General features: G+C 43.2%; 1 protein-coding gene across 2 annotated transcripts; it reads left to right on the top strand.

The window, feature by feature from the left end:
* On the top strand, nucleotides 1-17,094 carry Henmt1 (HEN1 methyltransferase homolog 1 (Arabidopsis); the record flags this gene model as incomplete). 2 transcript variants are annotated; one of them, XM_005388831.2, is given in 8 exon segments in its annotated part: nucleotides 1-183; nucleotides 856-961; nucleotides 3,308-3,436; nucleotides 6,244-6,356; nucleotides 7,045-7,179; nucleotides 12,997-13,176; nucleotides 14,308-14,485; nucleotides 16,032-17,094. In XM_005388831.2, coding segments are annotated over 7 exon segments (1,185 nt in total). In that variant the 3' UTR covers nucleotides 16,455-17,094.
* Nucleotides 17,095-26,573: the final 9,479 nt, after the last annotated feature.

Raw genomic sequence — 26,573 nt, 5'->3', positions numbered from 1 at the left:
AGCCCCGCGTGGCTTGCTCCGAGGTGGGGCTGACGCCGCGGGGAGACGGGACGTTGGCTCGCTGACCAGAGCTCCATGGTGGGCCTTAGGGAATTCGCAGGAGCTACCGGTTGACTTGGTGCCCGGACTTCGGTTGCTTGAAGACTGGTGGGCCATTGAGAACCAAGATCTAAGTTCAAGTCTGTGAGTTGGCCTGGATCGACGGTGCAGCGTTAGGGGTACTCGAAACTTCATTTTGACCAAATTTGACGATGTCACTGAGAGCAGTGTGGATGATGTTGAGGGTTTTAGCAGTGAAATGGGCAGAGTGCAGGAGCTCGTTTCAGTTTGTGTCAAATTGTACTAATAGAAAAAAGAAAGAATGGGTGTTACTGCGCTTAGGTGGGTTTGAGGTAGTGAACATTTATACTTCTGGGCCTGTTTGCTAGTGTCTGACACAGTACTTGTAGGATAAACTGTGTTTTAAAAAGTAAAAACAGAGCCGAGTGTGGTGGCGCACTTCTGTAATCCCAGCACTGGGGAGGCTGAGGCAGGAGAATCGTTGCGAGTTCGAGACCAGCCTGGGTTACAAAGTGAGCTCAAGGCTGGCCTGAACTGCATAGCGAGACCCTGTCTCAAAAAGACAGAAAACCCCCCCCAAAAAACAAAAAAAGTAAGAACAGAGGATGCCCTTTGACCATCCCTTCCCATCTGGGCAGCTGTTGCCTCCTCTTTTTGGGGGCGCTGAGTGGGGGGGCGTTCTTGCTGTGTTGCTCAGGCTGGCCTTGAACTCAAATTCTTCTTTCTCAGCTGTACCACTGATCACCACTCCCAGCACGTGTCTCTCTTTATAAAAACGGAATTTTATATTTGCAGTTGAATCGCTCCTGATTTGCTGATACAGAGCTTAGGGGATATATCTGAGTTCTTTGTCTCAAGAAAACGTGGAAATAAAATGGAATTGGAAAAAATGAACGTGCAGGTAAATGCCACCCCTATTACCGGCCTACATGACTTTTAGACTTACAGCCTTGTACTCAGGAGATTACAAGCAAAATCCGACCCCTTTAGGCCCTAGCATTTTCTCAAGTGTTGAACTACACAAGACCCTACATTGAAGAAATGTCTGCATTTGATGGCTACAAAGTACAACAGTGGAGCCGGGCATGGTGGCACACTCCTGTAATCCCAGCACTCGGGAGGCTGAGGCAGGAGGTTCCTTGCGAGTTCGAGAGCAGCCTGGGCTACAAAGTGAGCTCAAGGCCAGCCTGAACTGCACAGCAAGACCCTGTCTCAAAAAGACAAAAAAAAAGTACAACACTGTTTTTAATCTCTGTTAACTTTAAAAAAACAGTGTTTCCAATGTAAATGTGTGAATGAATCACCTGGAGATTTTAAACTATAGATGTTGTTTGAGGTCTGGTGTGAGGCCTCAGAATTTGCATTTCTATGAAGTTTTCACGGTTTGCTGACTACAGGAGCAGTACCTAGGCTGTGCATCTCTGCTGTCCAACAGGTACTGGTGGCAAGTGGATACTTGACATATGGCTGAAACAACTGGGCAAGGAACTGAACTTTGACTTCATTAATTTTAAGTTTAAAAATAGATATTTAAGGCTGGGCTGTAGCTCAGTAATAGAGCAGTTGCCTACCATGTGTGAAGTTGTGGGTTCCATCCCTAGTGTGGCAAAAAAAAAAAAAAAGTTGCACATGTATTTTATGTTTTATGTGGTACTGAGGATTGAACTCACAGCTTCTCCTATGGTAGGCAAGCGCTCTATCAATGGGTAATACGAGCCTTGCTTATATTTTATTTTTACTGGACAGTTACTTTATGTATGAAGTGCCTTTTGGTCTGCTCTTATAACTGGCTGTTAAGAGGAGCAGCCGTTACAGAGTAATCGTCTATTTCCTGCTTTTCTTCTTGGAGTCTCTTAAAGGAGTTGTTTATTCTGACTTTTTTTAGGACTGATGCAGTAAGAGTCCCGACTAGGGGATATAGGCAAGGATTAGGATGGAGGAGTGTTCGATGGGTGGATGGGAAATTGAGACATCAAGAATAGGGTTCTTGCTAAATAGACTTAACAGGATTTCTGCTGAGGGCGGGTGAAAGGCTTACACATCAAGAGCAGGGGATGAAGAATTTGACTAGAACATAAGGGTGATCAGGTAACAAGTGTGAGAGATTCTTTTTCTACCGATTTAGTAGAGTCCTTTTTTATTTTTAATTTTTATTAGTACAAGTTTGCAGTACATGATGAGTACAATCATTGTGGTACATGTACTTAACACATCTTCATGGTTTAGCTGAATTCTTGCGAAAACCGGGCTACGCAGTAAACCTGGGTAAGAAGGTACAGAGAAGCCTGAGTAAAGCTGGTCCAGAAAGTCTTCTGTTACTCAAACATTTTCCAGCTTCCCATCTATCTGGAACACAGGCTTTGGCAGTTCACAGAAGGCCCCCTGTGGTTAGGAGGCTTCTTTTTTTTTTTTTTTTTTTTTTTTTTTTTTGGTTTTTCTCCGGTACCGGGAACCAAACTCACGACCTTGCGCTTGCCAGGCAGGTGCTTTGCCGCTGAGCTAAATCCCCAGCCCCTAGGAGGCTTCTAATTGTTATTGTGACATTCACTGGTAATGTTCCTGGCAGCTGAAACTGAGCCGTAGGAAGCTTAAAGCCCGATTCTCACCTACAGAAAGGAGGTGAACATACTCACAAGTGAAATAAATCAGACCTGCGTGTGTGAGCAACGTATTGTCTCACTAGTGTAAGAACTTAAAAGAGTGCAAAAAAGCTAGGAGATACGATAAACGTTGTGAAACTCTAAAGAGCTCAAAATTAAAGAGCAACTGTGATGAGGGAAAAGAGAAAAGCGAAAAGAAAGAAGGGTAAAATTATGTATATATGTGTATACAGGATAGCTAACAGTTGTACTAGTGACTTCTATCACTTTATTGAAAGGATCAGTTAGTGATTAATTATTTTGATCAATCTTGTGTGTCTATATTTGTTTTCCTGAGTAACCACTTCGAAGTTATCAATATGTAATACAGCAATCATAGTTAATTCCCTGTCACTTGTTTATAATTCAGTATTGCTTGTACTGTTCTTTTGCTACTTTGTAAATGGTTGTCTGTCTCTTAATATGTTTTCATTCTTTTACTTCTAAAATTTAAAAAAAAAAAAAAGAGGTGAATTGAGGAAATGCAGTGCTGTCTAGGACCTCCCAGGAGCGGGGGAGGTGGGGGCGGGCTAATATAGTCTTCAAAGTGATTGGTGGGAAAGAAAGGTTTCCCCTCATTTAATTTCTATTTGTTTAAAAACTTTCAGTGCAATAGTGTGGTTGATGGTAATTGTGAAGAAGTTTGCCCAGAGAAGGTCATTAAGTTTAAACCTCCATTGTACAAACAACGATACCAGTTTGTGAGAGATTTAGTGGACCGACATGAACCCAAGAAGGTAGGTATCTTTTTCCGAACACGTAAAGATTATTCTGTGGCATGGTTTGCCAAATTCATTAGTAAGTGCTCTTCCACTGAGCCGTGTCCCAGCCCCGGCCTTTCTCTGCGTGTAGTTCTTGCAGAGGTTCTCAGTTTTCATATGTTCCACACTCAGACAGTTTTCAACACTATATCATCAGCCATAAGTGGTTTTTCCTATGTACAGTTCAGTCTGTTTTTGTTCAGTTGACTCATGATTTTTGCTTTTGCTTCCTGCCCCAGGTAAAGATTCTTACCTGTTAGCTAATAGTTTGTGCCAGAGGTAGGCAGAATCTATTGAGATCATAATTAGGAATTTAATAGCAGGTTTTGGTTTTTAAGGAACATAAATTCCTTTATAGCCTGCAGGTCTGGTACTTTATTTTGGGTACTTGATTTTTCATGCACGTTGTCATTACGCATTTATGAAAGCTTATTTTTTTTCACATTGTACTCATACCTGGAAGACTTGGTTTCTAGTCCAGGTTACACTTTAGTTTCTTAACTTTAGTAATGATAGGGTTGGCCTCTCTTTCTTTCCTTTTGTTTGTTTGTTTCTTTCTTTCTTTCTTTTCTTTCTCTCTCTCTTTCCTTCCTTCCTTCCTTCCTTCCTTCTGAGACAGGGTCTTGCGTTGTAGTACATCCCAGCCTTGAACTCACTGTGTAGTCCAGGCTTGCCTCAAACTTGTTGTGATCTTCCTGCCTCAGCTTCCTGAGTACTGGGATTATAGGCATGAGCCACCATGCCTGGATTGGGCATTTTCATCAGTTTTTTTTCTCTCCAATTTGAAGTCTCCATAAATCCATCTTTTTAGATCTTTTAAGTGTCACTTTTTTTTGTGGTGCTGGGAGTTGAACTCACCACCTTGTGCTTGCCAGACGGGCACTGTGCCACTGAGCTCTATCCCAGCCTAGATCTTTTACTTGTTACAGTTTCTTTATTTCTTCTTGCATGTTGTCAGTTTTCTGTTGTGCTATAGTTTCCTTTTATGTTTTTTTTTGTTGGGACATAAATATTTACTATTAGGTTTTCTTTGTTTAATGACATTTTACAAATTATTTGTCTCGAGGCTTTTGCCCTGATAATCTGCTTTCTCATCATTATTCCCTGTTCTCTTTTTTTTTCTCCTCTTTATGTTAAGCATGATCTTAGACCATCTTCAAGGAATTAAAAATAAATTCTATACATTAAAGAGTTACAATATAAAAAAGAAAACAATAAAACAGAAAATGTAGGATAATGTGGGTTAGACTTTTTAAGCTGTTAACTGGAAATCTTACAAAGATGCCATAAAAAGGAAAGATTTTATTATATGAAAATTGTAAATTCCTCTATGGTAGAAGACATCATGAACAAAATCAAAAGCTGAACTATAGATGTGGAGGAAATGTTGACCACACAGAAGAAAGAGTTAATGCATGAAGAATGCTTACAAACTGATTAGGAAAAAAAAAGCTCCAGTAGAAAAAATGAGCACAGGAAATAAACACACATTTTGCAGATTAGGTCATGTAGTTAACTGCTTTTCATTTTATTTATTTATTTATTTTTTGTGGTTCTGGGAATTGAACCAGTGTCTTCACACTGAGCTGCGTTCCCAGCGCTTTTTAAATTTTTTATTTTGAGGAGACAGATCTTGTTAAATTGACCAGGCTGGGGTTGAATGTGCAGTTTTCTTGCTTTAGCCTCCCAGAGTTCTGGGATTACAGTGTGTACCACCACATCTGGCTTTAATTTTTTTTCTTTTTATCTTTTTTAAAAAATGGGGATCTTGCTGTATTATCCACTCTGGCCTCTAAGCAATGTAGCAAAACCCCATTCAAAAGGGAAAAAAAAGGGAACAGCCTGGCATGATAGCATTCCCTGTAATCCCAGCTATTTGGAAGGCTGAGGCAGGAAGATTATGCAAGTACTGAGGTCAGCCTGCGCAACTTGGTCAGACTTTGTTTGTCTCCAAAGAAAAAGTAAAAAGGGCTGAGGATGTAGTTTAATGGGAGAGTGCCTCTGGTTTAATCCTCAGTATTGCACCCCCTGCAAAAAATTAAAGATAATGGTCTTCCTTCAGAGGAAGTTATGATTTCATGGAATGCATATACCAAGTCACTATCGTAATAAATTTGATATTGTCTGTAGATTAGATGCTGGTAAGGTGAACATCTAGATGAAAGGTTTCTTTTTCTGCTCCATATTGTCTCAGTGGACATTGTCTTGCATAGAGGTTTCCCCTGCTTTAATTACACTAGGGCTCCCTGACATTCACACAAAGACAGAGGTATCTGTTTGTGTCTTTGTGGCCATTCAGGCACATGTATTCAGTTAAAATGGCCTTTTTGGCAGCACATAGCTCAATAAGGAATTTCATATGGTTCAATGTGATTATTTTATCACATAAGAAATTAAAATTTTCAACATGTGATTATTTTATCACATAAGAAATTAAAATTTTCAACAAGATAAAAACAATGTTTTCGAGAGCTTTGCTGAAACATGAAACTATGAATATTTATGACTCCAACTTCTGATTCTGAGTGGGAAAACTGCATGTGCTTAATCTTTGTCCCTTTAGTCAGATGTAGACAGTGGTAGTAGCTGGAGTAGGAATAGTTATTTGCCCAGAGGCTTATAAAGTCTCAGATTAATTCTATTTCAGGGCACACAATTCAGCTAAAAATCTTTCTGTATAATGGTTTTATTACTGATAGACGGTCCCCCCACACTTCCAGTGTTTTGGTTCATACTTCTGTGCCTACAAATGTCTTTGAAATGTCATTCTGTCTCATCTATAGGTTGCAGATCTGGGATGTGGTGAGACTGAGCTCCTAAGGCTGCTAAAAATCTACCCATGCATTCAACTGCTTGTCGGAGTAGATATTGATGAAGAAAAATTACAATCAAATGGGTAATACTTAGTCCCATTGTTTGTACATGGTTTGTCTCCCAGAGATGTATGTGGCCCTCAGAGTGGGGGTGCTGAAGTGGGAAAGCCGTTGGGAGGTGGTGGCTAATGTAAGGTAATGAGGGTCGGGGGCTCGACTCTGAATGGCTTGATCCTGTCTTGGGGGACTGGGTTGGTTTTGCGATTGGATTAGTTCTGAGGGTGGGTTATAGAGCAGGGCCATCCCATGTACTTGGCCCTTTCAAGCCAACATTTCCTTTTCTGCTGCAGATTGTTTTGAGAACGTTTTTCTTCTAAAGAACAAATAGCTGAAAATCACTGATCCAAAGCAAGTTGGAAGACCAAACGTATTAAACAATGAGAAAAACATCAAATATTCTCGTTGGCTGGTAGCCTCCCGCTGTGAGAGGAAGCTGCCCTGTGACCTAGGCTTAGTATATCAAGATGAGGAAAACAAGCCGAGTCACACAACAGTGTAGGCAGATGATGATTATCAAGGGATATGATACCTGTAGCTTGGGAATTCTTACTTTTTTTTCTTTTTGGTGGTATTGGGGATCAAACATAGGGCTTTCTGCATGCTGGTTACCACTGGTGCCGCTGGTTCTACCACTAAGCACATCCCCAGCCTGACACTTTCTAAACTGATTGTGTGTACAATGTTTCTTACTTATGTAGTAATTCTTTGCAGACATCATTTGTCTCCCTATCTGGGGGAGTTTGTAAAACCCCGGAATCTGGATTTGACTGTTACCTTGTACCACGGCTCTGTTGTGGAGAGAGACTCCCGTTTGCTTGGATTTGACTTGATAACGTGCATTGAGTTGTAAGTTTTCAACTGTATTAAGTGTTCATTCTGGAAAAAAAAAATGAAAAGATTAGATTCAGTAATCTTAGTGTTTTAAATATTTGGGTCTTGATTATTATTTGCAGTGAAAATTGCTTTACAGTTGGGAATGTCTTTTTATTCTCATTTAGTATTTTACTTGGAAATTCCAAATGTACAGCTAAGTTTCAAAAAATAAACAGTACCAAGACCCCCCGTATATCATTTACCCAGCTTTACCTGTCAATGTTTTCCTCCTTGTCTTTATCATCTGTACATGTGCACTCTTCCCCCTCCGTTTTTTTTTTTTTCCTGAACTAATTAAAGGCAGGTTATAGACATCACGGATCTTTGCCCCTCATAAAAAATTCAGTTTATATTTCTAAGACGAAGCCTTATGGAAGTAGTTCTCCATACCTCGTTGTTAATGTTTTTTTACATTGGGGCCCTGCTGATTAAATTCAGGTTACGCATCCTTGGAATACTGCAGAACACTGCAGGGGTGTTTGCGTCCATCTCAGGCCATCCCAGTCAAGGACGTGTCATGTTCACCTGTCCCTTGGCGATGCTGATTTTGATCGTGTCATAGTGTTTGCTCCATTGTGTAGTTACTGTTTGGTTTTTGCCTTTTTCTGTCACAACTGTGGGGCAGTCCGGGGGGACACAGTGAGAGTATGCAGGTATCTTGCCGCTCATCCATGTTTACCTAGATTTAGCATCATGAGTGCTCAGTCCTCATTAAAATAGTGGGAAATGATGTTTCCTGTGATTCTAGTTCTCCTTCTGCATGTACTAGAGAGCTCTTGGCATTTTACCATTGAGCAAGATCCTTCCCATACTCTCTAGTTATCAATATATAATTCCTATTTTTTTTAGTGATTTATGATTTATTCACTTACTTTTTTGCTTGTTTGTCCCAGATTTTGCCAGTGGCGTCTCCACCTTACTTGATTCCTATGTCCTTGTAATATGTCTTATTTGCAAGCACTTATTTTTTGAAATGATAAGCCGTTTAAGATTTTTGTATAGTTCTCTCCCTGGTCCCGGGACTATAGGCATGTGCTATAGGACTTGACTCTATTCTTTTTATTACTGCATATTTTCCCACTGTATGAATGTGATATAATCTGTCTTCATCACTTTCCCCTTGCTGGACATCATACCTGACACCCACAACTTAAAGGAAGAGCGGTTTAGTTCATAGTTTCAGTCCATGGTTGGCAGACACAATGGCAGAAGGGTATGGTGGAGGAAAACGTGTTCAACCCATGGCACAGGAAGCAGAGATAGAAGAGGAGCTGGGTGTGAGAATACGTCATTCCAGCTCACGCCCTGCTATAGTCTGGATCTGAAATGTTCCATCAAGGTCTCATGTTTGGAAGGTGATTGGATCATGGAGGCACTGTTATGGTTTGTGTCTAGGTGTCCCCCCCAAAGCCTCATGCATCGTGGGGCGGGCTTTTAGATATTATGATTGATCCATGATCCAGTGCTGGGATTTTGGGTGTGAGTGCTACACCCAGCCTGGGGCGGATAGTTTGCATATGTAAGGGAGGGAAAGAGGCCGCCTGCCTGCTCTCTTCCATTTTGCTCTTGTTACTTTTGCTGTTTTTCCCTTGCCATGAACTGTTGCCCTCTGCCCTGTGCCACTCTGCCTTGGAGCCAGCTGAGCATGGACTGAAACCACTAACTGAGCTAAATAAACCTTTCCTTCCTTAATTCTGGGTGCCAGGTATTTTGTCTCAGCAACGAGAGAGAAATAATTGAGATAGGCACTGTACTCACCAGTAGATCCATCCACTGGTGAGTTTAGCAGCTGAATGTGCTGTTGGCGAGTAGGGCCGGTCACTTAGGGTGTCCGAAGTAGGTCACTTAGGGGTGTGAGCTACAAAGGCATATCTCTCTCCCCTGCTCCTGCCTTTCTCTCTACATCCTAGCTGCCATGACATAAGCCTTTCCTCTGCTGTGCCCCTGTACCATGCTGTGTCTGCCTTGGAGCCGTCAGACCATGGATTGTAACTTTCTTGTAAGTTGTGGTTGTGTGATACTGTGTCTCAGCAACGAGGAAAATGAGAAAAATGAGGAAAATGACTCAGCAATGAGGAAAATGAGGAAAATGACTAAGACGTGTCCCCACCTCCACCCAGGGCCTACCTCCTAACAGCACATTCACCCACTGAGCTTAGCAGTGGATGGATCTACTGATGACTGTAGCACCCCATGATTAAATCACCTTCCCTACACATGAGAATTTTGGAGGATATTTTATTTTATTTTATTTTTGTCTTTTTGAGACAGGGTCTTGCTATGCAGTTCAGGCTGGCCTTGAGCTCACTTTGTAACCCAGGCTGTTCTTGAACTCACAATGACCCTCCTGCCTCAGCCTCCCAAGTGCTAGGATTGCAGGCATGCGCCACCACGCCCGGCTTTGGAGGACATTTTAAATCTAAGCCAAAACGTTCTACCCCTGACCCCCAAAAGAGTCACGTCTATCTCATTATGCAGAACACATTTAGTCGGTCTGTCGAGAGTCACCAGAATTTAACAGTTCCAACATTGCTGAAAAGTCCAAGTCCAAAATCTTCTCTGAGGCTGTGAGCCCCTGTAAAAAACAAGAAGAAAGTTGAACACTTCCAACGTACAGTGGCACAGGGCGAACATACCTAGTCCAGAAGTGAGGAATAGGGGGCTAGAAAGGAATCAAACTGAAACAGGACTGAAGCCCAGCACAGCAAATGTTAAATACTGTAGCTCCGTGTCCAGCACCCAGGGCGTGGTGTGGTGAGACGCGATCTCCAAATGGCCTGGGTAGCCCCACTCCTATGCGTTGCCAGTTGCAACCCTCGTGGCCTTTCCCTTGGGGTGGCTCTGCTTAGTGCCTGCAGGTGCGTGGTGGAGGAGAAGCTGCTCGTAGCACAGCAGTGGGAAAGCAGAGAGTGAGTCAAGGGAGGCGCTGGGTAGGGAGATAAGCCCTGCAAAGCCACACCCGCAGTGATCACCTCTTCCAACCCGGCCCTGCCTCCTAGCAAGTCAGCTTTAAGTGGCAAAGTCCAATCACCTTCCAAAAACCCCTGCCTCTGAGTGCACAAGACTCCTGGGGGTATTTGCATATAAACCATAGCAGAGTCCTGTTTCCAACTGAACCCTCCTGAGTCCAGATTTTACTCTCTGCTTTTCTGTCAGCATTTTGGTCTTCTGAGCTTTTACCAGAATCTCCCATAAAGCTCTTCTTGTAGCATTCCCTTGCTGGCATCTCCAAACCTTTCTAAACTCCTACTGCAAACTAGTTGCAAAGGCTTCAGACCAAATGGTATGATCACAGCAGCAGCTCCTACCAGTATCTCTCTTAGTCATGTCCCTCTGACGGACATAATACCTGACATTTGCAATTTAAAGGAGGAGAGGTTTGTTGTAGGCTCTAAGGCAGAAACAGGATTGCAGAGGGGCATGGCAGAAGGAAAGGTGTTCAGCCCAAGGCAGGCAGGAAGCAGAGACAGAGGGGAAGAGCTGGCGCAAGCGTGTACCCTTCCAGGTCTTGCCTGGTTGCAGTGACCCACCCCCAGTCAGGCCCTACCTCCTAACAGCGCATTCAGCTACTGAACTTATTAATGGACGAATCAACTGATGGATATCATATCCCCGTAGTCCAGTTACCTTCCACACACAGGAGAGTTTTGGGGGGACATTTTAGATCTAATCCAGAACAATGTGTTTAACCAGTGTCATATTATGGAGCATTTAGAATGACCTGATTGCATGGCTTCGTTTATATGTTGTTTTTGCATACACATCTGCGGTGTAAACTAGATGTAAAACTGCTAGGTCAAAGGACGTGTGTGTTTTTCATTTCGATAGCCCTTTTGGTTGTGGGGCAGGTTTGACTTGGTAGAAGAGAGCCCCAGGTAGTGGATGAAAGAAAGTGGAACCTTGTTTCTCTGAACAGCGCTGAGCTGAATGGGCCATGACTTGCATGGCTCCTTGAAGTCACTCAGAAACCAAATTCTGTTGTTCTGCCCTTGCAGTGTTACGTCCATCTGTACAGTCGTAGCTGCTCTTGAACGTTCTTTTTAAAAGAAAAATATTTATTTATAAATTGATCTATTTTATAAAGCATGTATATTCATTTATTAGAAGTACATATTTGCATTTGTCTATTTAGGCATTTGTATTATACAATATATATGTGCTTTTTATTTTACTAAGTATAGTGAGACACCCCAAGCAGGCAGAAAGGTCATATACACACATGTATATGAACAAATTTCTGGTTTTTTTTGGTACTGGGAATTGAACTCAGGACCTTGCGCTTGCTAGGCAGGCGCTTGTGCCACTGAGCTACATCCCCAGCCTGCGAATTTCTGTTTTATATACATACTTTTTTTTTCAATGCTAGAGATTAAACCCAGGGCCTGACCCATGGCTGAGTAGGCACACTATCAGTGAACTAAACCCACAGTCCTGTCTTTCTTGCTAGTGTACGATAAAGCAGTCACTTTCCCTTTGATCGTGTTATGCTGGAAGTGCAGTTTTAGATATATGTAGTATTTACCCCAGTGGTGCAAAGAAGCCAGATGGGATGAAGATTTGAGGGATTGCTGGATTTGACAGCTTGGAGACTGTTTGACTGACTCCTGTAGCAAATTATCAGTTTACTTTCAGCGTTTCTTTGTATAAGTGGTTGAAAGGTCAGGGTACTTCTGCCCATTAGTGTTGGGAGAAATAGAGGCGCTGAAGTATGGTGAGGAGATTATCTTCCCGCATCTTATTCAACACAGCTCCTGGTTTGCTTGCAAGTTTGTTTGAAGCTCAAGCCCGTGTGAAGCAGTTGTGTCAAAGTCCGGAGTTTTCAGGGCATACTGACATAGGAGGTCAGCAGTATTTTGTCAGACTCATTTTCGCTGATACTCAGAGTTGCAGGTTTACCAGAGTTGCAGGAATGGTACGGGGAACTCCCTAGGTTCACCAATTGTTAGTCTTTCACCTCATTTAAAAGGCATTTTTTCTAAATTTAATTTTCTATATGTGTTTTCATCTGAATCATTTGAGAGCAAGTTGAAGACCCTGTCTCTCTTTACCTTCTAAATACTTCAATGCATTTCTAAGAACAAATACTTCTCTTCCATAAGCACTGTATACTGAATTAGGAAATACAGCCGTGATACAGTACTGTTATGTAATGTACAATCCATACTCAAAATCCATCAGTTCCAGTCAAGTCTTTGTAGCTATTTTGAAACTTCACTAGAGTTTAAAACAGTCCAAGATCACACAGACGTTTTCAGTTGTCATGTCTGTTGTATACCCTTTAATCTGCAACAAGTCTGCTGAGTTTTTCTGTGTTATTTTCCCTTTAATCCACTTTTTTTCTTTTTGTGGTGCTAGAGATTGCCAGGCACTCATGTGTGCTGGGCAGAGGCTCTGCTATGGAGCTACAGCGCCAGCCCTGCCCTTTATTTTTGAAGAATACAAGATAAATACTTTGTAGAATGTCACAGCCCTCAGTCTGGGTTTGCCTATTACCTCATTATTAGATCCACAGTATGCTTTTTATTTATTTGCAGGGTTTTTTTTTTTTTTGAGTGTTGATAATGTGTCCCAGGGAGCTCAGCAAAAGAACCTCGCTGGCTAAGAGAGTGCCATGGGCAGGGCTGGGGGATGGGGAAAGATTAGAATATGTGAATAGCTGTGCATAGGTCATAGCATTATGGGGTATTCAAAGAAAAGCTAAATCAGTATAGAGATGGAAAGTGCTTGTCAGTTAGGAAAGTGCTTCCAAGTTAAGGTGCGTTAGTAATGTCTTTCCATTAACCATTGCAGAATAGAACATTTGGATTCAGACCATCTGGCCAGATTTCCTGAAGTGGTGTTTGGGTACCTGTCTCCAGCCATGATCGTCATCAGCACACCAAATTCTGAATTCAACCCCCTATTTCCCATAGTGACCCTAAGAGATGCAGACCATAAATTTGAGTGGAACAGAACGGAATTTCAGACCTGGTAAGTTCAGAAGATTTTTTTGTGTTTGGTTCTTAGAAATCCTACTGGAGTGTAAAGTCCTAGGAAGTAACCCTTTATATGTATATCTTACCTGAATTCTTTCTTTATTCTAACAAAATCCCAGTGTGTAATGTACTGTGTAATACGATCATAAGGGAAATACTCCCTCGGGCAGCTGTGGAAAGGGCGAGCGGGCACCAGGTGCTGTACAGGTGACGGCGGTCTGTAGTGTTGGCGTGAGAGTAGACGGGGCCGGGCCGTGAGGTGAGCCACATGCCCGTGTCCAGGGCTCGCTCCTTGGGCTTGCTCACGTTTGGTGTAATTGTAGCCCCAGACGGGTAGTCGGGGCTGTGGCTTTTGGGGTTTCCGTGTGCAGCCCTGACTTTGTGTGCCCCATATCTTTTTCTCTTCCCTGTTCTTGTGGTAACTTGCAAACTGATGTTATGTCCCCGCCTCTGTTCCTCATTAGAAACTAAGCGAACCCTGTGGTGCAGCGTTATGTGATGATACAAGGATGTGCAACGTGGATGTTTTTACTTCATATTTTTCATTTTCTACCACTGACGAGTTTATTTAATTATATCCATTCTGATTTATTTCTGGGTCTTTAATGTACATGCAAATGTCAGGGTCATTCTCTTTACAGTGGCAACATAAAGCATGTGTTCTGTACAAAGGTCAGTAGACAGCTCTTCTAGCCGGGCGTGGTGGCACATATCTGTGATGCCAGCACTACGGAGGCTGAAACAGGAAGATTGCAAGTTTGAGCCCAGCTTAGTGACTTAGTGAGACCCTGTCTCAAAAATGGGTTGGGAGAGGCCCTGGGTTCAGTCCATACTACCACAGAAGCAAAGAACACAGCTTTTCTAACTAGAATGTCTGCAAATTGACTTTTCATTTTCCCATTCTCTTTCAAATAAAACCCAACTTTATCCTACATAAAACATGGGAGGTTGTTGGGAAGATCCAGGAGTGTGACAAGGACCCCAGGGACAGGGTGCGTCCTGGCCTGGGGGATGAGCTGGAAGCCGAAATGCAAGTGGCTGGAATGTACTTAACAGTAATGACTTACTTAGCAAAGTATTTCAAAGTAGCAGTAAGTTTAGAAGAACAATCTCATTTTTACTCCAGGGCTTTAGAAGTGGCGAATCGCTACAACTACTCGGTGGAGTTTACAGGGGTCGGCACTCCGCCAGCTGGTGCTGAGCACGTTGGATTCTGCACCCAGATAGGCGTCTTCCGGAAGAACAGCGCAGCGGCGCCCGGGCCCTGTGTTCCCGAGCAGCACCATCGGCACGTTTACAAAGCTGTGGGTATTGTTGGTGAGGCAGCGCTCAGGGCGCGGAGTGCGTTGCTCAGGATGGTGAACTTTTTTGTTTGTTTGTTTTTCTTAAGAGCACCCAAAGTAGAGATGAGTGTGGATTTCCTTATTTTGCGTCTCAGCTTGACAGATCCTTTGGGCCCCATGAGTCCTGGTAGAGTCGGCCTCCTACATCCTTTGAGGCTGCTTGGCCCCTTGGCATTTCTCAAGGCACATTAATGAGAGCAGTTTGTGCTGGAGTTTTAGAGTACTTCCAAGCAATACTTCAGCAACAGCATCTGTCATCTCTTCAGATTATTGGTTTTTGTAGTTTTTTTTTCCCGGTACCAGGAATTGAACTCATGACCTTGCCCTTGCCAGGCAGGCACTTTGCCGCTGAGCTAAATCCCCAGCCCCCAGATTATTGGTATTAAAGAGAAAGTGAGCGGAGCTGGACACAGGGGTGCAGACCTGTAATTTCAGCTACTCAGGATGCTGAGGCAGGAGGATCACAAGTTCAAGGCCACCCTGGGCCACTTAGTGAGACTCTGTCTCAAAATAAAAAGGGTTGAGCTTGTGGTTCATTGGTACAGCACTTGCTTAGTGTGCCTAATTCTCTGGGTGTGCCCGTGCATATGTGCACAAACACGCAAAACTAATTGTCCAGAAGAAACACATTTTACCTTTCAACTGAACCATTTTCTATCTGTTCCTCCTTGTCCTTCCCTTTTCTTCAAAGTCTCACTTTGTTACCCAGAGTGGACTAAACTCTTGGGTCGAGATCCTCTTGCCTCAGCCTTCCAGGCAGCTTGGGACCACAGGCACATGCCAACACACCCAGATTGAACTATTTTTCTTTTCTCACCCTTTTCCCTGTACCGTAAGCTCCCAACTTATTAACGAGTTCTGTTCTGGGAGAATGTTCATAAGTCAGATTCATTCTTAGGTCCAACAAAGTGAGTCTTTTTTTTTTTTTTTTTTTGGTACCAGGATTCAAACTCACAACCTTGCGCTTGCCAGGCAGGCGCTTGTGCCGCTGACCTATATCCCCAGCTCAAAGTGAGTCTTAAACACCTTTGACCTAAATATGTGAGGTAAAGCATAAAAAAATGAAACATACTTATGAAAATACTGTAAAGAAATTACTTTTACCTTTATAGTTACCTTAAAATGGTAAGATATACATGGGACCTACTTCTGTGAATTGTTCACATATAGGAATGTTTCTAGTTTGAGGTTTGTTCATATCTGTGAAAGTTGACACATCGAATGTTCTAAGTAGGGGACTTAATGTAGTAAGAAGTAGAGGGATTGGATTAGTGTGCACTGGCTGGGAGACTTTGGCCATTAGAATTGGAAAGCAAATCAGATAACTGATGTCAGTGTGTGGGTAGTTTGAGTCCCATTATAATGGGGACATTTACAGTGAGGCTCCGACCCTATCCAATATGTAACTGGACATAATCCAGTTAGAGTTATAGTTAATTCTTACGTGGCAGAGTACCGATGGCTCTGAAATTTTTCCTGTTCTCTTGTTTTGCATCCTTCCCTTCAGGTTTATACAACCACCTACCCGAGTTTACAGCAGGAAAGGGTGCTCAGATTTGAACTGGTCGGGGAAGTGTTGTTACAAGTGGAGCGCTTGAGACTGGGGCATCTGCGAATGCTGCGAGAACAGAAGAGGGAATCGGGCACGCTGCCGAGGGACCCGTCTGCAGCCCGCAGCCTGATGTTGGGGGCCGTCTTCACAGAGGCTGAGAAAGCCAGGATAGAGAATTCTCCCCAACCCTTCTGCGAAGGGGATCGGTTTTGCATACCCCTGCAGAGACTCCTGGCTTACCCCAGACTGCACCGCTTGCCTGTGGATGAAGAGCGCGTGCGGTCCCTTCTGGCCGACTCGGTGTGTTTCAGCAGCGATGGCTCTGCAGTCATGGTTGACCTGCATAACTCTTGGGATTATGAACCTGAAGATAACTGAGCCGTCCACGTTTCCTGAAGTTCAAAGTCTCAGCGATAGTTGAACTCACTTAGATTTAAACTTTTTTTGGGGGGGGGGGTAATCTTACTTAAGTGACATTTAAAAAGTTTTAACATAAGCCATTCCTGAACCGGTGGAGATACGGCTGCCACACAGCCAGGTTGCTCTTTACCTGAGAAAGAGTGGGGTTTAACTAAAAGCAGTGCGCTTTTCAATTGGAAATTTTCTTTGATGTTTTCTCAAGAATGAAAGTGGGTTTGATAATGTGTTAATTTTGAGTGTACCCACATTTTGATGTTAGAGCTATGTGTTGAATGAGATTAAAAATTTCAGAAGTGCAGACTAATCTCAGCTACTCAGGAACCTGAGGCAGAAGGATTGCAAATTTGAAGCCTCAGGGTCAGTTTACCAAGACCTTTCTTAAAATAAAAATGGCTGGGGATATAGATCAAGGACCACTTGCCTACTTTGCCTGAAGCCCTGTGTTCAATCCCCGCTACTGGGGAAGAAAAGTGGTCAGATATACTGTGGCAACTTTTTCTCAAGCGTTCTGAATTGCTTTAAAATATTGCTGTGACTTTCCTTTGGGCCAAATTGTTACCTATTATTCAGCCTAAAATCATTAAAAAGAATTCAGGTATTTGTTTGTTTTTTGAGACAGGGTCTTGCTATGTAGTTCAAATGCAGGTATTTGAAGAGCATGGAGGATAGAGGTCTCTCTCTTTATGATGTAACCACTGTCTTTTTTTTTTTTTTCTTTTTTGCAGCGCTCGGTATTGAACCAAGGGCCTTGTACATGCTAAGCAAGCACTGTACCACTGAGCTACATCCCCAGCCATGTCTCTTTTTTGAGCACCCGCCTCTCTCGGGTGGTATTAACAATGGGAGGTGAAAAATACAGCTTCGCCCACTGGGCGAGAGTAGTTGAAATGAGACTTTCCTGCTTACGGCGCAGGGCACAGGAGTCTGGGTAAGCCAACAGCAGGGACTGGCACAGCAGGGACCTGCCTGTCAGTTCTGGTCACTGTGGTATTCTTAGCATGCCACCTTAGGGAGCGGGAGGGAGGTACGTCTCCAGCTACCAGGTTCATGTTCCGTACCAGCAGAAGGGTAAGGAGAAGGAGGAGTGGCTGCCAGCTGCCTGGTGCAGTTGCTGCAGATTGATTCTAAGACCTTAAAATGAGGTCTTCTGGCCACACATAGCAGCGGCAGAAGCTGGGAAGCATAGTTGGTATTCTGGGAGGTCACTTGCACTTGGTGGCTTCCGAGCAACAAGAGGAAAAAGGACACTGGCAAATTGTGCCACACCTGGAGTGTCCTGAGTGGCCCGAGATGGGCCCTGGTCAGGGGTGCAGTGTCGCCCCCTGGGCGAGGCCTCCATGGGCAGTCAGGCTGAAGCTGAACTTTGAAGAGCTAATAATTGGGAAGTAGATTTGGTGAGGATGGGAGACAGAGGGTTCTAAAGAAAAGCCTTTTAACCACATAACCTCCGCTAACCCCGTGCTTTCTCCTTAAGTCTCACAGCTGCTCCGCCAGGGCTCCATGTGTCCTCCTCTCTACCTGTGCTCAGAAGTACACATGACCTAGAGATCTGTGTCCCTCCCAATCCATCCCAAAGGCGCTCTGTCCTCGCCTTCCTAGGCCTCCATACAACTTCCACCCTAAGGCTCCTTCCTAATGAGTGCTCTTTTCTAGTGCTGCATTTTCTAGCCAGAGTCAGCCTTTCATTTTTCTGCAAAGCTAACAGAGTAACTTTGCTGAAGCTTGGCCCCTCAATCCCTCATCCTTTAAGAAACCTTTAAGTGCTCATGACTGCCATGGGGCTGAAGCCCCTTGGGTTTCAGAGGCAAGGAAGGTGTTCCACCACGGAGCCACGCGCCCAGCCTCTGTACCTACATTCTTAAGGTTTGTGTTTACTTTTTACCTTGATAGATTCTTTCTCTGCATGTTGAAAGGTTTGTTAGCATTCTAAGCCAGAGATCAGCAAATATTCCTGTAGGGCTAGATAGTAAATCTTTGGAGGTTGTGGGGCTTGTATCACAGCAGTTCACCTCAACCTGAGTGGACACAGAGAAGCAACCCTATTTAATATAAACCTATTTTATGCCTATGTTTATTAAAACACCTGAAGGAAAGTTTGGTCAATAGTCTGAAGACTTGTTTTTTCTTTACTGCTGGGGATCAAACCCAGAGCCTGTGTATGTTAGGCAAGTGCTCTACCACTGAGCCACACCCTCAGCCAGGTCCTTGTTCCAAGCAGGGATACACTCTTACCCTTCAGCAGCACAGAAGTGGTGGAGAATTTTGTAAAGGGAAAAGGCAATTAGAGATTAAAATCCCTACTGCTGTAAGTGCAGAAAGCAGCCAGTCGGGCTTGCTAAGGGAATTTTACTTCAATTATGGGTAGTGTGAGGCAGTAACCACATCACAAAGTTCTTACAGAAGCTAAGCGGGCAGGGCCTGGCACAGGGAGAGTGTTCATCGGAGGTAGCTGTGTTGCTCTCCAGGCTGTTAATTTCATATCCATTTAGGACAGTAAGGCCCATTCTGGGGCCCAGGCAACTATTGCTCCCAGCAGTGAATACTGCAGACCTAGAGCGAGCATTATTCAGGATTGTTTCTAAGAATGAATTGTCAGGTACCCACAGTTTAAGGAGCAAGCAGAGCAGTGGCAGCCCGCATTGTGTATGTGTAGAGTCCCCTCTGTTCTCTGCAGAACGAGTTGTCTCAGACACTGCAGAGGGGGACCTGCCGGAAGGAGGTGTCCAAAGTCATTGCCACTGTCACATCTGTTGTCTGCTGTCCCTTCACTCCTCCTATAGAGCATCTCAACTCACTGGAACCGTATCTCCCAAAGTGACATGGTGAATGGCCACCCTTCCTACCCGACTCAGCTTTGAGAATTTTTTAGGAGTATCCTGAGAAGTTGGACAGTGGAAGAGAACGCTTTGAACTCCTAATATTTTATGCTGTCTTCACATCTGAAAGTTCAGTTTCATAATCACGCCTTGGAATGAGTGGCTTCTTAAGGTCCACCTGAGCCGGAGGACTTTTTTGGTGCCGGTATTTGAATCCAGGGCCTTGTTTGCACCAAGCACACGCTCTGTCACTGAGCTATATGCCCAGCCAGTTTTTCACTTACTTTTTTTCCTTTTGCTTTTTTTTGGGAGGGGGGAGGATTCCTACAGGTACAATATGTTGTGCCTTCTATGTTGGGTAAAGCATATTTGCTGTTACGAATTCCCAGGGCTAAGCACTGGTTTTAGATCATGTAGTTTGAGGAGCTTCTGGTTACAGGAGCTGTTGGAGGGAAAATACATTTTCTCTTAAACTTACATTTTCGCTGAACTTAACAATGTTTAGTATCTTGATGGGGACGACTGCAGCTACCTTTAAATCCAGTCCTCTGAGGAACAAGGAAGCAAAAATAACCAAACCCTAAGTGATTCTCTGTCTCTGTCTCTCCCTCCCTCTCCTTTCTTTTCCTTTCCTTTTCTGTCTTCCCTTCTCTTTCCCCTTGCTCGGGAGCCAACACATGCACACTAGGCAAATGCCATGCCACAGTCCTAAAAATTCCACCAATTAAAAAATTATAAATTTTTTCCTGTAATTTTAAAATTTGAGTTAAGACAGTTGAGATTGACAGTTATTAAGGCTGACAGTTTAGAATTGTATGGAATTTAAGATTTCATAATACCATAGCTAAAACTTTCATCCTTAAAATCTACTCTCCCATAGCCTCTTGGGAACTCCCAGCCTCTGTAGTTGATTACGCCTCTAGAAGAGCAGTCCCAGCCACCACCAAGCTTAGATTTGCAGTTGACAAAGTATCCATTTTTATACTATTGACTTCACATTAATGGCCTTTACTATATATTTTGATGCAACTTTATCATTAGCAATACATTTTGTAAATGCAACTAGATGTAGTCCATTTTTTATTATTACGTGTGCTTTTAGAACACATTCGTAGAATGCATACAATTCATGATAAAAACCCCAAGCTGCTCATCAGGATGCAAAGAAACGTCCCTCCCCAGCTTGCCCCTTCTTCCATTTCATCCCCAAGAAATCAGTATCACGTATTTCTTATGATTCCAATTCACTACAAGCAAATTTTAATTTTGTGAGAAGTAGTGGACTTTTGGGGGTGTTAGGTTATCCCACCCCACACGCCTCCTGGAAAATCACTCTAGGACCACATAATTTAGAAGGCAGAGGCCCCAAGCACAGCAACTGAGGTTTTTGTCCCAAGAAACTGCACTGTATGACAATGAAGAACATGGTGCTGTGGGAGGAAGTTTTATTTGCAGATTTTTCTTTGAAAGGTTTCATTGCCACCTACTGCTGTCTGCATCTCCAGGCTGGATGTGAAATACGTGTTACCAGATATTACCTGCACCTCCTATCCCCACGGCTGAGAGCTGCAAAAGCTTTCTGCTGCTATCACAAAATGAGAAAGAGAAAATTATAGAGAGAAAAGGTTAGTTTTTGGCTTACAATCTGGAGGGGCTAGTCCACGTTGCTTTGGGCCTTTGGTGAGGCAGCACAACATGGTAGGAGCACAAGGGAGAACAAAGGTGTTCGCCTCATGGCTGGAGAGCAAAGGAGACAGAGGAAGAAGCCACGGCCCCACAGTCCCCTTCAAGGGTGACCCCCAGTGGCCTACAGACCACCCACTAGGCCCCAGCTCTTAAAAGTCCACCACCTCCCAGTAGCCCCTGCTGGAGGACATGTGGGCAGTTGGGGGACCCTCAAGATGGAAACTGTTGCAGAAACCTAAAGATCTGTGATTTCCGAGAAGCCTGTCTTCACAGCACTCCTTGCATTCAGTTCAGTGTCATACTATTGAAGGATGAACTTGGTCCTCTCACATTTTCACAAGTCTCCGAACACACCTCCCGCATGTCCGCATACAGTGGCCAGCTTGCATCTTTCCCTACCTTGTCTCCCCGATCCCTGCCCTTCCACTCTTGTCCACTGTGATTTCCAGCCTTCCCGTCTACAGCACACTCAGCAAGCCGTCCGCTTGTCAGTGGCTGTCAAGGAATGCTTCCAAATCAAGGCAGTTCCCTTTGTTGGAGTTTGGGTGAAACCGAACGGAACCCAGCCATCTCCTCACACCTGGCCCTGTGGAGATCGCGCTGAGCGGTTGACTGGAAGCCAGGGACTGAGCCGTATCAGCAACGGCAATGCGGAATCTTTTGAAGACTAAGAACAGCAGATTTCTGTCTTGTGGAGGGCGCTGGGTATTCACTACAGCGGACACATATGCAGCACATCTTCGGGGATAGTCAGAAAAGGGCACACTTGGGAATATTGTTGAGGTCTAGCAAACAAGCTGGTAGGAGCTGGAAGGTCTATGCATTTTTACAGTGAATGTTAAACACTAGTTTTCGAAGCCCCACATGCCTATTATAAACCTCTTCCCTCCTTGAAAATTAACATTCCATGCTGTCCACCTATTTAGCGGTTTGGTTCCTAAAGATCGGCCAAATTGCACGTACACTTTGCCTGAACCCTTTTGCCTCCAGCTGTAATTATCTCCTGTTTCTACCTATTTCATTTCGTCCTATATGCTGTGACTCAGCTAGAAAGAGTCCGGTTTAGCTGCGATCATTTGTTTTCCCCAGAAACACTGCCACCTGCTTCCGCACCACTCCTTGATCCTCTGGATTCCTGCAGTCTACTGCATGGGCCTTGTTTTCCCACTGCAGTGTCTCTGCCCAGGCCTGTCTCATCTGTTTGCTCTTTAACATGCCGTTTGCTCATCAACTGCTTTTTGGTCGAAATCCTCACAGAGCATTAGTAATATTCGTTCTTTGATCCCAGCATAGAGGAAACAATTTTACCTTAATTACACAGTGCTTTAAATTCTTTTCTGAAATCATTTCTATTGTTACTGAAAAAAATAGAAAATTGTTTTTCTTTAGGTCTCAATTCCATGGAAGTGTATGAAGGGGGCAGACGCAGGGTTACCTGGGACAGGGAGATAAGCCTGAGTCATTCAAGTTCAGTGCCAGAAGGTGGCGCACTTTTCCTAAAGTAACTTGGAGGAGTTCCATCTATAACAGATTGAACATAAAAACAAAAATCTTAGGTATGCCAACTTTAGGAGTCACCTCAGCCTAGCTGAGTTGCAGCCACATAGGAATTACATCTAAACCGATTAACACAGGAAGTTTCTGACATTTCCTTCTTAACACGGCTTCACAAAGAATAAAGACCAGGGACCCAGGGAATGCCTACATTTGAGCCTTTTCTGTTTCCTGTTTTTTGGTGCATTTCATAGAACATGGGAATGCTTATGATTTCCTTCTTGTAAAAATGGAAACAAAGATCTCACTACATGCTTCTACCAGGTAAATAATACATAGGTACGGGAAGAAAAGAGGTAAAAACTGGCTGAAGAAGGGGAAGGATTGGGAAGGAGAGGAAGAGGAAAACGACTAGGTGCTAAGAAAAGTGGCTGAATTATAAAAGACCTGGCTTGGGAACATAATGCTGAGATAAGGACAGGGAGGTCTGGGGGGCCACAAATCAGAAGTCCTGCCATGATCTGGTACAAAGTCATCTTGGGGGACGCTTTATGATCCTGTGTACTGGGAAGGGTCTGGAGGGTTTCCCAGAATGTGCGTGCCCTGCCCCCTTCTGCCAATAAGCAGTGTGCTTTCTCCTTAGTCATGTGACTTTTAATAATGTGCACTGTCTACGGAAGCCCTGACCATGCAAAAGAGGATCTGGTCTCAAACTCATACTAAACCGTAATTCAGGGATGGCGAACCTTTAGAGCTTTCAATGCTAACAAACAGCCTGCTGTGGCACATGTACCATAGGTTTGCTATTATAATGTGCATATCAGCACAGGGAATATATTGAAACTGGTTTTTCTTCCTGAAGATAATAACCAAAGGGGAAAAAGAGGGGCTGGGGATGTGGCTCAGTGGTAGAGCCCTTGCCTAGCATGCACAAGGTGCTAGGTTTGATCCCCAGCACCACAAAAAACGGGGGTGGGGAAAGGGCATGTAATTTCAGGAGACTAGGGCAGGAGGGTAGCGAGTTAGGTGACAGCCTGGGTGAGACCCTGTATCAAAAAATAAAAAGGGGTGGGGATGTACTTCCATGCTCCCTGGGGTCAATCCTCGGTACTAAAATCAAAATGGCAGGGGTGGGGGAGTATGGGTGACACTGTATATCATTTGTTGAATGATTGTAGTGGCCATTTAATAAACCATGTGTGACAAAATGAATATATGTACGTAGACATAAATATATGTATTTACCTACACAAAGGTAAATTTTGCTCTGATAAAACCCTGCGTGCTAAGTAGTATACTTTTTTTTTTAAAGAAAAATGTCATTTGTTTTGAAGTTTTTGGCATATTCTTAACATTAACGCACGTGTTCTTTGTCACAACCTGCTAGTTAGTGGTACTTAGACAAGGAGGCTGGTGCCCAGGGGAGCTCGGAGTCAGACTCAGGTCTGCCTTACTCCAAAGCCTGTCCCTGCACCTCTGCATGGCTGCTGAAGGTTCGAAGGTGCCTACCACCGGAAGTGTCCAAGTCATATACTGCCTGGTCATAACAGGAAACCCTCAAGGGAAAGTTACACTGGATTTTCACTTCTATTTCCTGACCTTGGCAGAGTTATCTGACACATTTTAACCAGTAATTTAAAATATGATGAGGAGCATTTAAACTTTTAAGATATGACTTTTATTAACCATATATAGTCACCTTTACCTTATTACAAACACTTTACAAATAAAACATTTGTTTTTATTAAAAAAGGAAACATTTTCTAGATTTATCATTGTACAATTGAGAGAAAGAAATATATATAAATATGAAGGTCATTCTCCAAGTATTAGAATACTGATGGAATCACTTCTATATATATTTTTGGCGGAGCTGTAGATCAAGCCCAGGGCCTGGCATTACTAGGCCGACACTGTCCCACTGAGCCACACCCCCAGCCAGCAATAATATTCTTCATGAACGTACATGATTTGAAGCATTACGCATACACGTCCCAAGGAGCAAGTAAACACCAAGAGGAAGGTGATCCCTCAAATAAGGTATTTCCAAAAAACAAATTTGTATAAACTCTAAATATCTTCCCTTGCATGAAATTTGGTCAATGAATACCAGCAAAAGAATTTTCTGTTACATACATAAGATAACCATAAACACTTGAAAATGCAGAATATACTGTCTGTAACTGATACAATTTTTAATTTACAGACTATATTTGGTATCAATTTTGTTGTATGGGCAGGCTACCCATATGACCATTTAAAATATATTGTGTATACATTATCTTATGAAAATCAGATATATAAAGGCATATGGCCTTCATTTTCAGGGCAGTCTTAAAATAGGCTTAATACAGGAATATTTCAACCTTTATATTTGAGATTTCATATTCTTTCACATCTTGGCTATTAACGTTATGATAGTACCTAAGCTAGCATATGAGCAGCAGCTGAACACAACTTGAGCTAACATACTTGATTATATTCACATGACGTACCATCTAAGGGAACTGACCAGGAATATCTGAACTTCTCAAATTAAAGGCTTAAGAAAATACAACACAACCCCGTCATATGAGTTCAGCCTGTCTCTCAGGGATTTGTTATATATGCAGAAAGCCTAACACATTTTTGAGTACTTCAGTGAGATATATAATAATACTGTCAGCTTGAGTTCACAAAGTAGATAGAATGGAAATCTAAAAGTCTGAGATTATTATGGATGATCTAATTTATTAAAAAGTCATTGCTGCCTGAATTTGAATGTATTTTTTTGGTTTTTGAGACAGGACCTTGCTATGTAGTTGAGGCTGGCCTTGAACTCACTATGTAGCCCAGGCTGGTCTTAAACTTGTGACAATTCTACTGCTTCAGCCTCCCAACTGCTGAGATTACAGGCATGCATTGCCAAGTCTGGCTGCATATGTTCTGAGTGGAAGCTAGCTGGAGATTTTTTTTCCTTCTAGCAACAAAGGGGTTAAGTGGTCAACCTCTGTGGCTTCTGAGTTTTATACAAAAGAGCGTATTCAGAAAAATGTACTTCGGATGTTCTGATAATTGTATGCTAGCCTGGGAAATGGAATTTAGGGTTGTTGGTCAAGACTTTATCAGAACATGTGGTACTAATCTACATTAGCCGTTTGTTTTCAAGCCTGCAAACACACCACGAAGAGAAGTCAACCCTTAAAGTGCAGACTGACTGCTCCGGGCTTGCTCTGCCCTTCACACCCTATCTGGTCTCGGCCACCAACCCAGGTCCCAGAGGAGGGGCTCCTGACTGCTGTGCTTTCTGTCCAACACCAGCACATGGCCGTCAATTGCTCTTTGTCTTTTTCTTTAGGATAGAATTGGAAAAAGTTGTACGTATCTGTGAATTCTCCAAGATTGGGCCATTTGAAATCCGACTTCAGTATTTAAAAAAATTAATCAAGAGTTTATTTTCTGAAGTCCAATTTTCTTCACCGAAAGAATTAAAAGCAGACGTGGCAGTCAGTAAGCAGCTTCTGTCAACAGCTACCTGCGTCAGGGCGTAACAATGCAAACAAGAAAGTCAGGCAGACTCTTAACAGATATCTTACAGGACTGCGCTGAAACGTGAACGCAGAGGATGCCAGGGGAGCGCTCGCAGGGAAGGCAGGCACACTCACGGGCCACAGAGGACACAGCTGTTCTTTCTCTTCCTATTCAACGTTTCCTTTGAAACTGTTTCTACACTCACTACTGTATAAACCAAGATGTACTTGGTGGCTGCTACCATGAAGGGGTGACTTTTATGCTTTCAAAATCTATTCATATTTTGTCTCTTGCTTTTTTTTGTTTGTTTTGTTTTTCTTCCGGCACCAGGAATAGAACTCACGACCTCGCGCTTGCCAAGCAGGCTCTGTGCCGCTGAGCTAAATCCCCAGCCCCTGTCTCTTGTTTTTTTTAAAAAGAATTTTAAACCACTTTTTTTTAAAGGAGGAGAGTTTTATTGTTTGTTTTGGCTCATGGAAGAATTCTGTACCATTTTAAATGCCAAGAACTAATCTTATTTCAAGGTATAAGGCCGGAGCAGTCAAAGTTAGTATGACAGGCGCACTGCCCT

This window comes from Chinchilla lanigera, unplaced genomic scaffold (assembly GCF_000276665.1).
Source record: "Chinchilla lanigera isolate Chin_1 unplaced genomic scaffold, ChiLan1.0 scaffold00034, whole genome shotgun sequence".
Lineage (NCBI taxonomy): Eukaryota > Metazoa > Chordata > Mammalia > Rodentia > Chinchillidae > Chinchilla > Chinchilla lanigera.
Note: the sequence above shows the minus strand (reverse complement) of the source record. Positions and strands in the feature narration are given on the sequence as shown.